Source organism: Hydra vulgaris, chromosome 10 (assembly GCF_038396675.1).
Source record: "Hydra vulgaris chromosome 10, alternate assembly HydraT2T_AEP".
Taxonomy (NCBI): domain Eukaryota; kingdom Metazoa; phylum Cnidaria; class Hydrozoa; order Anthoathecata; family Hydridae; genus Hydra; species Hydra vulgaris.
Genome location: NC_088929.1, coordinates 26025624 through 26040396, shown reverse-complemented (window position 1 = coordinate 26040396; position 14773 = coordinate 26025624). Strand labels below are relative to the sequence as shown.

Below are 14773 nucleotides of genomic sequence, written 5' to 3'. Positions count from 1 at the left end.
TTGCCGAATGCCAATCCTATTTCCGAGGGCCTAATTCTGAGGTGATGACATAAATCATAAATTAGATAGAGAATTTAAACCTATGAACTTACAAATTTCTGTTTTATCATAACTGCCCATCAAAATATCTTAACTTTATCATTATCAAAAATTTAAATTCATTTAAAATATTTTAATGTCTTAAACAATCCTCATGTTTATTGAGAATCAATGTGTGTGTGTTATATATATTTATATATATATATATATATATATATATATATATATATATATATATATATATATATATATATATATATATATATATATATATGTATATATATATATATATATATATATATATATATATATATATATATATATATATATATATATATATTTAAACAATTTTAAAATGTATTCTACAAAATAGAGTGCTCAATGTTCTTAAAAGAACAGAGCAATTATAAAGAAGTAGAAAATTTTTTTTTCATTCAACACTGTGTTTCATCAATAAAGACTCATCAGAAATGAATGATCAAATTAATAAAACTTCAATTTATACCAAAAATTAAATTACAGGAAGTCGCAAATATCTTAACAACTGTAAATTTTCACACATTTGTGGAATATGCTGATACTATTATAAAAAGAATTCTTTTGAATTGATTACTTTTGCTTTTTTTTAAAAAATATTTTTTATTAAGGTGGGGGGGGGGGGTGTTCATATAAATATTATTTGAGCTCATTTATTTTTATAGTTTTTTAGGAGAAACTTATTTTCATGCCTGCACTTAGAAATCCATTCCAATTTTTTGTTTAACAAACATTCTTGGTTTGCATGCGTAATAATTTCAAATTTTTCTAGTAGCCATAGTATGCATTTTTTGGAGATATTGTTATATGCAGGTGCTGTTTTAAGGATGGACTAATTCAGTATAAAATCATCAATATTTTTATCTTTTTATTCCCATATATATTTTGACAGCATGGTGTCTTTTGAATACTTTTTATTATTAAAGGATTGCTTATGATTGGCAAAACATTTTTTCCATTCAACCTCTGTGATGAAAATATATTGTTTATCAGGTACATTCTTAGAGGAAACAACACATTTATATACCACATTTTTGGATAAACAACTTCCACTCATTGGAAAATTGTTTTTTTGTTTACAAATACAATTTTCTGTAGTTTTTTCATTTAGAAAAAAAAATCAGCATATTCCACAAATGTGTGAAAATTTACAGTAGGTAAGACATTTGCAACTTTCTGTAATTTAATTATTGGTATAAAGTGAAGTTTTATTAATTTGATCATTCATTTCTGACGAGTCTTTATCGATAAAACACAGCGTTAAATGAAAAAAAATTTTGTTAAGTGATCTTCAACTACTACTGCGCAACAAATCATGGTTGGGGTGCAAGAAATATATTGTTTTAAATTCATATCTCTATTTCATGCTTGAAAAGCATATTTTTCATAATAAAACACTTTTCAAATTTTTTTTTCTTCACATCTTCAAAATTTGCTAATTTCAAACAATATGAAATAGGTTTTTTCTGTAATGAAATGGGTTTTCTCTGTAGATTTGGTCTTTTGTAGATAACTGAAGATAACATTAGATTTAAATTTAATAACATCCATTAATTTTACTTATTGAGAGAATACCTAAAAAAAGTTTGTTTGAAAACTTTTTTTAGGTATTTTAAACTTTTTTTAAACTTTTGATTTTTTATTGTAACAAAAGTTTGCGCTGACTTTTTAAAAATCTGCTGAAAATATTTTTTAACATTTTACTAATTTAAGAAGCACTTTTTTTAATGTTTTACTAACTTATTACTATTATTTTCATTAAGAATATTAGACATTAATAATATTTGGACAACCATAAAACTGTTGATTGTTGGTCAATGATCAGAAGACATTAAACAAATATTATTATTAGACATTTTTGTATTTATATAACTTGTATTTATATAAAAACGAAACAAATCTAAATAAATATATTATATAATATGTAAAAGCTTTCCTTGAAAATTATTCTATATAATTAAATCAATGAACAACTGCATTTCAACAATACTTACCATTCACAAGTAATTTCACTTTTTTTGAATCCACACCAACACTATTAACTGCATTGCATGTGTATTCATCTTTGTCCACTGCTTTCACATTATTAATATTCAAGATTGAGACAAATTTTTCAAACTTGTTATCGCTTGCCCTACTCCATGATATTTGAGGCTGCGGAATACCATCAGCTTTACAGGAAAATACTATGTTAGCTGATTCATTAACAACTTGATTTTTAGGAAACTCAGTTATTGAAGGTGGGTCTTGTGAATAAAAATATAAATATATACATTTTATTTTTTTATCATAATTGTTTATATAATTTTTTTTTAATCAAGCCTAAAAAAAAATACAGAAAAAAATAAATTAAGTATTACTAATGTAAATAAAATTTTAAATATTAAAATAAGTGTAAATGTAAATAAAATATTAAATAAAATTAGTGTTCATGCAAAATTACATTGAACTACGAGGTAACCGATTGCACTTTCTCCAGTTCCTATTTCATTTCGTGCTTCACATCTATATGCTCCATTATCAATTCTTTTTGGAAAAGTCCGGATAAATGTGGAAGTGCTTTGCTGAGTTATAGAAGATGAAGATGATTGTTCTACTTCATTGAAAAACCAACTCCATGAGATACTTGATGGATTCGCAATAGCTTCGCAAACAAATTTTACATCTTCTCCATCTTCGAGTCGTGTGAAATTACCAGGTCTAACAGTTATCTTTGGTTTGTCTGTTTATAAAATAATTTATTTTATATTACAAAATAATATAAAAATAATTTGAAAATAAAGATTCAGATGTAAAAGGCTTGTACAATCAGGAAACACATTTTTCATCACAAATATATAAGTTTGCAAGGTCTCTTAAATACCTTAAGTTATTTTTTATAAAAAATTTAATTGTAAGCTTTTGTGGATTTATTTCTTTAATAAACTTTACAACAATAAAGAAAACTTACAAGATACAGATACTTTAGTTGTTTGATTATAAAAACCACCAGAGTTGTAAACAATGCATGAGTAAGATGCAGAATCAGTATACCGAATGTTATTAAACTTTAGTTCACCCTGAATTGTGGTCAAGTAGCCAGTAACAAAAACTTTATCATTGTAAATTTGTTGTATAACAGAATCATCAGTAATGTTTGCACCATACCTCTGCCAGTAAATTTTAGGAGAAGGTTTTCCAGTTGCATGACATTTTATTGATACTGTGCTATATTCACTTGACTCTAGATCTCCTGGAACAGGATCAATTTGTTTTGGTTTGACTAAAATAAGAGCAAATTAATAATGGATAAAGTTACAAGAATTTAATGCTTAAAAAAATTTTAATGATTAGTTTTGAATATACAAAAAACTATATTCAAAAAATATAAAATTTAAATAAAGTTTCTTATATCAAGTAATTTTATCTATATAGAGGATTCTAAACTAACTTAAAAAATCTAACTGAGAAATAATTTTGTATAATTTTCAAACATCCCTCAGAAAAAAAAAGTATGATTTATACAGCAACAACTGTTTTTAACTTTAACACATCTATTTTAAATAACATCTACTTTATAACGTGAATTATATTTCCATTTAGCTGTTTTACAATTAAATAATCAAATATTGTGTAAAAGTAAAAAACCAATCAATAAATATAAATTTTATGAAAAAAACTTTCACAACCCAAATTTTACAGACAGTTTGAAATAAACAAATCATAATAAATCATGGATGACATTTTGATCTATTTATTAAGTGCCAGTTAAAATACTAGTTTATTGAATTTGTTTTTATAATCAAATAATGTGAAAGAAATTAATTTGGTTTAATGTTAGTGTCTTTAATATTAGTAAAATGCTTAAAATTCAGATTACATTTGAATAAAAAATACTTGAAACTGAATTAGAAAAATTTAATTTTATATTTATTTCAGTCACTTATTGCAATAATTTTTTGCACAACAAAGAGAGAATTAATCAATCGCGAATCACAAAATGTGATGGGGCAAAGCCATTTAGCAGACTTGAAAAAATGTTATTTGAAGCAATCATGATTGCTGACTTTAATATTTTTGAGCAAAAGTTTTTAAGAAAACAAGTTTTTTCATAAAAACTTGAAATCATATTCTACAACAATGATACAAAATGACCCAATAATATATAAGGGCGTAGCAATAGGATAGACAGGGGTAAACAAAATAGAAATGGTCACCAAATCTACAATAGGATTGAGAGCTAGCGAGTTTATTATAGGGTTGAAGAAATTGTGGAAAAATCACTAAAGGACACAACACCATTGATGATATTTATTTTAATAATATATATCAACTAAATAACCTGGTCAGACAAATACTACCTTATTTACTCATATATTATGCTTATTTTTGTGTCAGGTTTGGAGAAGCCTATTAACGAGTGACTTGTCGTCACCATGAGTACCAACAAGAAATGATTTTTTTTTAAATTTATTTATTTGTATACTGTTTTTTTTAATATGTTTATTTGTATGTTTGTTTGTTTTTTTGCTTGCATATTGTTTGTTTGTTTGCATATTGTTTGTTTGTATATTGTATATTTGCTTTTTTAGTTGATTAAAGTTGATTCGGCCTATAAAAATAAGTATTTTTATTCTGTATTTGTATTACCTGAACTAACATTTTATACAAGTAATATTTAAAAACTTTTGTTACTTATGAGAGTCTTAGTGAAATTTACTATTTTTGCTGTTGCTGTAAACTTGTAGTTTTCTCTGCAAAAATTTTTGCGATCTGGTAAGTTTGAATTAATTTGCTCCTTGCATAACAAACTGGTTAAACTGGTTACAAAATTTAGGAAAATTTGTTTGCAGTTTTAATGAATGAATAATTAAATTTACTTATTGAAACTTTGATCTATTTTCATTGCATACATCGCTTTTAAATATAGTTTTTTTGATAGGTTTAAGCGATTAGTTCTGAAGAAATATATTTGAATATATAAGTATTTAAACACTTTAGTATTTTAAAACTGAAAATTTTAAAATACTTCAAAAAAAATTTTAAACTTTTTTACAATATTCGTATTACTGTTCATCATATTTTATATTATAATTTTTATCATTAGATAAATTTAATAGTTAAAAATTTAAATTGATTGCTTTTAAATGAAAGTTAAATGAAAGTTTTCGAAATCCTAATAACTTTTAATTGAAAAACTTGGTTGGCTCGCTGATTTCCATCAGTTATAATAATTGTTAAAAGAACTTTTGTTGCAATATGCTACTTTAATTTAAATAAGTAACAAAGACATTTAAGGAGCAGAGCGAGATTCTTTCACCGCACGAGGGCAGCAACTAAATTTAATCAGAATATATTAAATATCTAGTAAATTAGGAATTTAAATAAAAAATGTATTTAAATACAAAATTATTATTATTTTTTTTTTTCAATTTACAAATTTACATTAAATATCTAAGTAAATTTTGTATTTGTAAATTTAAAAAAAGAATTTTGTATATATAAATATTGGTTAATAATTAATAATATTATAATATTATTTAATGTTTTATGCTTTATGCAAATTTTTTACTTTTCTTATTTTATGTTTTACGCAAATATAACATAGATAATGTTTCATTGCAAGTTTTATTTTTCAATTTATTTATTTTATATATTGAAAAATCTTAACTAGAGAATAACTGACATCAATAAAAATTAAAAAAAAAAGTTTTTTCAACTTTTAAATGAATGATTTTGTTAACGTTAATGACACTTGCTAATGACGATACGTTTTTACTCATTAAAAAAAGCGATCAATTTTATTCATTTTCTCATCATACATACTAATTGCATTTTTACTTGTCTAGCGCTACACTTTACATCTGAGACTGATTTAATTTTTTTTTTTTTTACTATGATCTTATGAACCTTTTGGGAATTTTAAACCAATTAGGAATACATAGTTATACGCGGTGCCATCAGGCTGGCTAACACCCTGTATATATATATATATATATATATATATATATATATATATATATATATATATATATATATATATATATATATATATATAATATGTATATATATACATATATATGTGTATATATATATGTATATATGTATATATATATATATATATATATATATATATATATATATATATATATATATATATATATACACACATATATACCAGGTCTATAAGCATGAAGTGAGCGTCGAGTTACAAATGTATTGATAGAGAACATTTGTTGTGAACGGGCCTTAATTTTTTTTTAATTTTGTTGCTATGACATCTGTCAAACATATTTAGTAAACATCAAGTCATTGTATAAACAACATCATATTTTTTAATTGTGTTAAAAATATTGAATTTTGTACCAGAAAATGACTATTTGCGGAAAGCACTAATTTTTTGTTTTCATTTGAAGAAAAGTGCTGCAGAATCGCATAGAATGCTTGTTGAAGCTTATGGCGATCGTGCTCTATCGGAAGCAACATGCAAAAGATGGTTTCAATGGTTCAGAGATAATGATTTTGATGTGCGAAATGAAGAACGTGGAAGACCACCAAAAAAGTTTGAAGACACAGAATTGCAAGTAATACTGGAGAAAGATGACACTTCAAGTCAAAAACAAATGGCAGAAATGTTGAATGTTTCATAACCAGCAATTTCTGACTGTTTAAAAGCTATGGGAAGGATCCAAAAGTGCGGGAAATAGGTGCCACATGAATTGAATGACAGGCAGATGGAAAAGCGAAAAACCACATGTGAAATGTTGCTGTTATGACACAAAAGGAAGTCAGTATTGCATCGAATTGTGACTGGTGATGAAAAAAGGATTTATTTTAAGAATCCCAAACGCAAAAGATCATGGGTAAATCCAGGAGAAGCATCAACATCGACTGCAAAGCCTGATCGGTTTGGAAAAAAGACAATGCTCTGTGTTTGGTGGGACCAGAAGGAGTGGTGTATCATGAACTTCTAAAACCTGGTGAAACTGTTGATACTCAACGCTACTGACAACAAATGATCAATTTGAACCATGCATTGATCGAAAAATGACCAGAATGGGCCAGAAGACAGGGAAAGGTAATTTTGTTGCATGATAATGCTCCTCGATACAGCAAAAGCGGTCAAGGAAACGATAACATCACTTGGGTGGGAAGAGTTACCTAACCCGCCGTATTTACCAGACTTGGCTCCTTCCGACTACCATTTGTTTTCTTCGATAGGACACGCATTGAATGAGCATTGAAAAAACTATCTGTTTTATTTGCGTGGTATCCACAAATTGCTTACTTTTTTTGCTTATCTAAATCGATACGGCTTTTTTAGAAAAAGAAACCAAAAACCGAAGAACAACGAATAAAAAGATTGCTGCCCCATGCCAAACCCTCAGTCGATGTAGCAGCACTGCGAGTCAGGCTATTTTTCAGTCCATGTATGTACTGAAGCCCCTGGCAGCAGGTTATTTCAGTATGACGTATATATATATATATATACGACGTATATATATATATATATACGACGTATATATATATATATATATATCAATTATATATATATATATATATATATATATATATATATATATATATATGTAAATATACTCTTAGTCGACGTTTACGGGGACATGTTTTTTTATTCCCGTTATTTTTTTTTTTTACTTTTTTTATACTACTTTTATCATATTTATATATATTTTTTAATTTTTATTTTATTTCAATTTTTATTTAAACCTGACCCTAATCAAACCCTCAGTCAATAGAGCAGCACTCTGTTGCGAGCCAGGCTATTTGATAGTTGATGTATGTACTTTTTGCTCTCTATAAAAGTTGCTTATAGGGAAATTTTTTTTACAAAAAAACAATGCTTACAGGGACAAAAAATTAACAGGAACACAATGTCCCTGTTAATTTTAATAATGCTAATGTCCCCAAAAGTATTTGTTTTTTTGTAAAATCTGTCACTGTAAGTGATACTATAAGTGTGTATATATATAAAGCCTTCCCGGAAAGCGTGTGCGGTCGCATGTCTTGTTTGTCCACGCTTTAAGTAACTTTTTTAGACAACTTGACCACATTTTTATATATTAAGCGTTTTAAGAATTTGTGGCATAATAAAGCTATTAGAAATTAGAGAATAAAATATCAATACTCGAAGAAAAGAACCAAAGACTATACAAAATAGAAAATCTAAACTAAATAAGCTAAAAAAGAACTGAATACTGAAAAAAAAATTTTCATCGAAAAAATAATATACCTAAATAATTTGCTCTTTTTAATTTCTTTATAATTTTCACTTGAAACACGGATAATTTTAAAATTTATTTTTCAAAAGTCTTTGCTGTTTTATTCAATGCACAGGAAAGCAAGAAAACTAATTGCTATTTATTTTTATAAAATTAAAAATTTTTTTAAACAATTTTTTCATTTAAAAAAATTAAACGATGCTCCAAAATCATGTGGGGTAGTGCATTGTTAATTTACTGAACTTTTTTAACCAATTTTTAAAGCCTATTTAAAACTTTTTTTTAAGTTTTTAAATACATTTTTTAAACAGATCAATCGTTATGTTTATTATCCCTAATAATTCGTATTAAAATTGGAAATTGGGCAATATAAAAAAAACAATTTCAGACATGTACCAAATACGTTAAATATATTTATTAAAGAAACTATGTTATTCTTTTATTTAACTTATACCATCATTAACAAAATTTATTAATCAAATAATATTTTTTACAAATAACAATTTATTTTGTTATTTTCCTATTATATAACTATTGAGAAAATATAAATATAGCAAATATAGCAAAAACTTTTTTAAAAGCAAAAAGACATTAAAACAAATAGATTAATAAACATAATAAACGTAAGAAAAAAATTAACAAAATTTCTTATAGTTCCAGTGTACATAGCAAATTAGTTTTTTCATTATATGGACTGATAAAAATTGTGAATAAATTGCATATCAAAACTTTCAATTGTTGTTAGATTGTTATAAAAGATAATGTTTCAATATAATTTTTTTTTTTTAATTTACTTTTTTTTAATTATCAAATTTTCTAGTTTATTTATTTAAACTTGTTATTTTGTTACAATTTTAATTCCCTTTTTAAGGATTTTTTTTTTCTAAATAAGTTTAGCTTTTTTTTGCAAACTATTGAAACGCTTTATAAGCTAAAAGATGCGAACTGCCGTGGTTAGTTAGTCTTAAAAAATTAATTTAAATGTGGATGAACAAGGCATGCAAATGCACGAGCTTCCCGGGAAGGTTGATATATATATATACATATACATATACCTCCATAATGCTGAGGGGACCACTGCAGTCAAGAAGCTAATTATTTTTTTATTTAACACTTGTTACTCTCTCTTAAACCTAACTCTAAATTAACAACCTTAAAGAACAAGGTCACTGGGTAGAAAAACAAATTAAGCATGGGACTAACAGGTATTATAAGTATAAAATTTCACCTATATATTATTGAAGACTGCGGAACAACAAAACATGTATATAATCAATGTATATAATATAAAGAACTATGCATAAAAATAAATTAAAACTTCAAAAAATTTCAATTATAAATAACATATGCTATCCTGTGGCATTATTATTATACCAACAACCTCTAATTAGAGTTCCCACTAGATATAAAAAATAAAAATCATGGACTTTACAGAATTTTCCCCGCACAATTTTGGTAATTTTCTAGGGCGTTTGCTTCACGACTAATAATAGGACTTTTCAAGGACTTATTAAAAAAAAAGTTTAAGTTCAAGAACTTTCTCTTTAATGATAGCCCAAAAAACCCAAAATGTCTAAACATCGTCTACATAACTATATAAATTAAAATTAAAAAATTATCTGCATTTTATTTTTAAATTCTGATTTAATGCAACCAACCACAATTAAGTTGCAAGTTACTAGAAAAAAAGAGAATAGAGTTATAGAGCAAGGAAACGGTAGACAAAAGACTTGAAAAGTTATAGGTTGTATGAGTCAGGAAAATATGAAGATAGGAGAGTTCTAAACGGATGAAGTGCGGGGGAAAGAACTTGAAAAATAAAAGTTTTTAGAGTAATTAGGGACAGATACAGTAAACAAGGAAGGTTGTCAGGAAGATCATTAATGTAGATAAAAAACAAAACAGGACCAAGAATAGAACTTTGATGTCCCCAGAAGTTACTGGAAATGAAGAAGAGTGCTGGCCTTTGAGGATGACTTAGCAGTTAGAAACAAACAAATAAAGTGGTTAGAAAGAAACAATTTGATAATCTTAAACACTTTCCCAGATACACCACATGAGGCAAGCTTATGGAAAAGACCAGCATGGCAAACTTTGTCGAAAGTTTTAGATATGTCAAGAGCAATAGCTGTAGCCTCTCTGCCTCTATTTAATGCACAATAAAATCTTATAGTCACAGCAGTTAGCAAGTCAGTCATAGAGAGAGTGAGAGTCAAAAGCTGTATTAATTGTCTGACAGTAAGTTATTTGACTCAAGATGAGATGTGAGAAATTTGTTGATCAAAGACTCAAAGACCATGCTAATAACAGATAGAAGACTGATCAGACATATAGTAGCCATGACCAGGGCCAGGTTTATGATCAGGGCTGAATTAATATTGATAGATCCTATAAAAATGTTATTTTTAATTAAAATTTATGATATGAATTTTATTTGAAAACAATATTTTATAGGATCTATCAATTTTAATGCAGCCCCGGCCGGGTTTATGACCGGGGTTGCATTTATATTGATAGATCCTATAAAAGTATTGTTTTAAATTACAATTCATATCATAAATTTTAATTAAAAATAACATTTTTATAGGATCTATCAATATTAATGCATAAACTCATCCCCGGTCGCGGCTATGTGTTATCAAACTTGGCCCCAGCCATAGCCCCGGTCGCTTACTACAGACATACATGATAGTTGGAGGGGTCAGAATGATCTCGAGAGTTTTTTAAAATTGTAATCACAGACGCCATTTTTCAGCAGGCAGGAAAACAAGACAAACACTTATTAAGTAGTAGACAGAATTAAAAAGAGTCCTGGAGAACACTTTGTAAGACTATGACAGGAATATTGTCTGGACCACAAGTCCTAAAAGAGCTTAAAGCTTAAGAGCTTATCTAAAATTTGTTCCAAACTGTGAACCTTTTTTTTTTTGTCTTTTTGTGATTGCAAATATTCTTCATATTGAGGAATTACTCTTTTTACATGTTGCAGCATTTCTTTATTAATATCAAGGGATTCTTTAAAGGAAGATCAGAGATTTTTATTAAAAGGTAAATAAGCAGTCGTCTTTTTAAATTTTCTACAAGAAGTTGTTCATTAAAACTTAAGTCACACTCAATGAAAAATTTTCTACAAGAAGTTGTTCATTAAAACTTAAGTCACACTCAATGAAAAATTGCCCAAGTAAAATATCTAATAGTGAAACATGATACATTAGATAGCGTAAATAATATTTATTTTGAAAATAAGGAGCAAGTCAAAATATTACAAAATAATTTAGTGGGTCCACATATAAATAACTTGTCACAATCTGAAAATACTTTACTAAATACTTTTCCAGAATCAGTTAAAAAATTGAATATTTATAATCCACATTATTAATCACCCAACAAATTTCAGCTTCAAGTGTGCATGTGTTTATCAGCATTTTATCTACTGTTTTTTGGTGTTCTGCTTGATTTTAGAACTTACTAGAAAGAAAACTCTGCGTGTTTCTGACATAAGTGTTAAAGCAGCTTGTCCCATAATAGCAATATAAATATCTTTAGAACAATAACTGCAAGTCACAAAAGTGACCTTTTTTTTTTTCTTAACCAATATTTTAACTGTTCTTCATCAAGCCATTTTACTTGAACAAATATAAAAAGTTTAGAAGCCAAAAATTTTCAACCTCAAATATTTTTTATTTATAACTCATTTCTTAAAAAAATTTTATTCTTAACTCTTCTTTTTTTATGTATTTAATGTAATATATTTAATTGATTATAAACAACTTATAGAGAGGTTTTAGTTACCAATAAGATATTCATAAACAAAATTTTTAAAAATATGCAAAATTACCTCAAAAGAACATTACACGGTATTGAATTAATAAAAAACAAAAATTTTTAAATAGATTTGTGAATAGAATTCTTTTAAATAAAAAAACTTCTTTTTAAAAAAAAAAAAAAAAATTTTTAATTTGCTTTTACATATTTAAATCTATGATAAAGAGATATTTTACATAATGAATTAGTTAGCAAAAAAAAATTACTTCCTTAATAAATATTTTCAAAATTATTTACATTCCTTTGAAACTAAACTTTGCATTCAAAGTTTTACTAAATATTTTACATTCCTTCAAAAATTAATTTAAATTTTCAAAATTATATTTAATAGTCTTTAAAATAATCGCAGTGGCAGTTCAACGCTCTTTATAAGACTTAATACTTTCTGAATAAACGTCATTGAAACGATAACAAAATATAACTAGCTGTCCGTAAAATACTTTGCAAGCCTATTTATTTCTATACTTATTCCTTACTTCAATACTTCAATATTTATTAGTAAACAGTAGAAAAACTATACAGTTGACCTTTTAAAGTTATGAATAAAAAAATAATTAATAACATGATTAACTTTAAAATTTTTTTAACGCTTTGGTATTTATTGCGCGATCGGCAATTTATTAGCAGTTCAGATATTATAGCTGAAGTAGGTATTCTAAATAATGTTTAAAATGCCTGCGTAAAATGTGTTGATTAATTACAATCGGTATAAAAAGTTTAAAAAACACTTTAAATTAGCAATATGATTTTTTTAAAGAACAATTACAATAAAAATATTTTTATCATATTTTTACTGAATAAATCAAATATATTTTTATCATTTTTTTTTTTGCAAGTTAATGTCGCAATATTTTGAAGAACATAAAATAGTTTTTAAAACACTATACTCTAGCTAGAAATATTTGATGACTGCCATTTCTTCTCAAAAATATATTAAATATGAGTTGCAGAAATAAAATATTTCACTTGAAATACTTTTCATAAAAATAACTACATGAAATCAACAAATTCACATTCATCATTTAAATGCAGTTCATCATTCATGAACTGCATTTAAACAATAAGTGTGACTAGATGAAACATAATGCAATCCCATAACTTTCTTTTACAAAATATTTAGAATTAAATGAGATTAAATTAGAGTTTGGCAAAAAATCGCCTGTTTTCTTTTTATGAAATTAATAGATAAAACATATACGAGTTTCCATGTGTGATTTTTTGGAAATGCTCAATTAAGACACTAATCTGCCAATTTTTAACACTATTTAATAAACAAAAGACAGAATAACTTCATTTAGAACTAAAAATTGCAATGCCGAAATATTTTTCCAAAATGCAATTTTAAAAAAAAATTAAAATTTTATAAAGTAAAAATATCTATATCTATAAAATATCTATAGAACTTATATCTATACAAATATCTATACAAATGTTTTATTTTGTATTTCAAAAATTTGAAAAAGATTAAAAAAAAAAAAAAAGAGTGGAAGAGCAAGGATTTGAACCACATTATTTCACTTCAGAATGCTGTGACCTAAATATTTCGGTCACCAAGGCCTATTGTTCGATGAAAGTTTTAATACTTTTTAATAAACGAGGCTTTATAAAACGAAAATTAAATGCTTTAAATCAAAATCAAGAAAAGTTTGTTGAAATGCAATTTTAAAGTAAAAGTAAAACTGTAAACTAGATATATGTTTTAACATTACATAATTTAAAGTTTACATAAGTTAAATATTTGCATACACTTTCATTTGCATTTTCTTATACAAAAAGTGCATGTGACTCTTTCTTTCAATTAACTTGGGTGTGAGTTCTTTGCTAACATGCACGAATGAGTAACGGCAGCAGCAACATTAAATTCAGTACTAAAATATTATAGGATCTATATATTCCCAAATAAAAATTTTTTTATATAATGTAAACCTGCTGAATGTGTACGCAAATCACTATTTTGTACTTAATGCTGCATAACACTTCTAAAAAAGGCCTGTTATATATAAAGTAAAATAAATGTGCAAGCAACATTAAAAAAAAAATTAAACAACAGCAATGATATTAACCTGATTTAAACAAAAATAGTATAACAAGAAATACAAAGCAATAAACAAGAAATAGCAAACATATAATAATGAAACATTAGTTAAAAAAAATTATTAAAAAAAAAGAACTTTTCTTCAAATTACACTCATATTATAGGATGTATATGTTTTGTTTAAACTGCACCCTGCAAAAAATGTTCATAAATAGTTAATAAAATCACCATTATGTTTTTCTAAATCAATTCAATCCCTGCATATTATAATGCTTAAAATATTTACAAATTTATTATCAAAATTTACTAAAATATAAAGCATATCCAACTTACTCGTAACAACAATTTGAACTTGTCTTTTTTCATTATTGTTCATGACACTATTAATTGAAATACACTCATAGGTGCCTTCATTCTCCACTTTTATTGTACTAAAAGTAATGGAATTTTCTCCGTTAGCATTTAGCTGAATTTTGTTTGGAATTTTTTGAATGTTATATATTGCTGGTGGATTGCTGTCACTAATACACTTGATGATAACTTTGGAGTCTTCGATAACTTCAACAGGAATTAAAGACAAAACATCGTTTACTGTTATGTTAGTTTGCTGAGGCCCATC

The 14773-nt window shown here is 25.9% G+C and overlaps 1 protein-coding gene across 4 annotated transcripts in view; it reads right to left on the bottom strand.

Annotated features, from left to right (window-relative positions):
- Positions 1-14773, bottom strand: part of LOC101241489 (hemicentin-1) — a 46147-nt gene that overhangs the window by 18867 nt on the left and 12507 nt on the right. For all 4 annotated transcript variants that reach the window (XM_065807629.1, XM_065807631.1, XM_065807630.1 and 1 more), the window contains exons 6-9: positions 14488-14772; positions 3026-3337; positions 2519-2797; positions 2070-2321 (exon numbers count right to left, since the gene is read on the bottom strand). In XM_065807629.1, the coding sequence (XP_065663701.1) occupies positions 2070-2321; positions 2519-2797; positions 3026-3337; positions 14488-14772 (1128 nt within the window). The remainder of the gene's footprint in view (positions 1-2069; positions 2322-2518; positions 2798-3025; positions 3338-14487; position 14773) is intronic.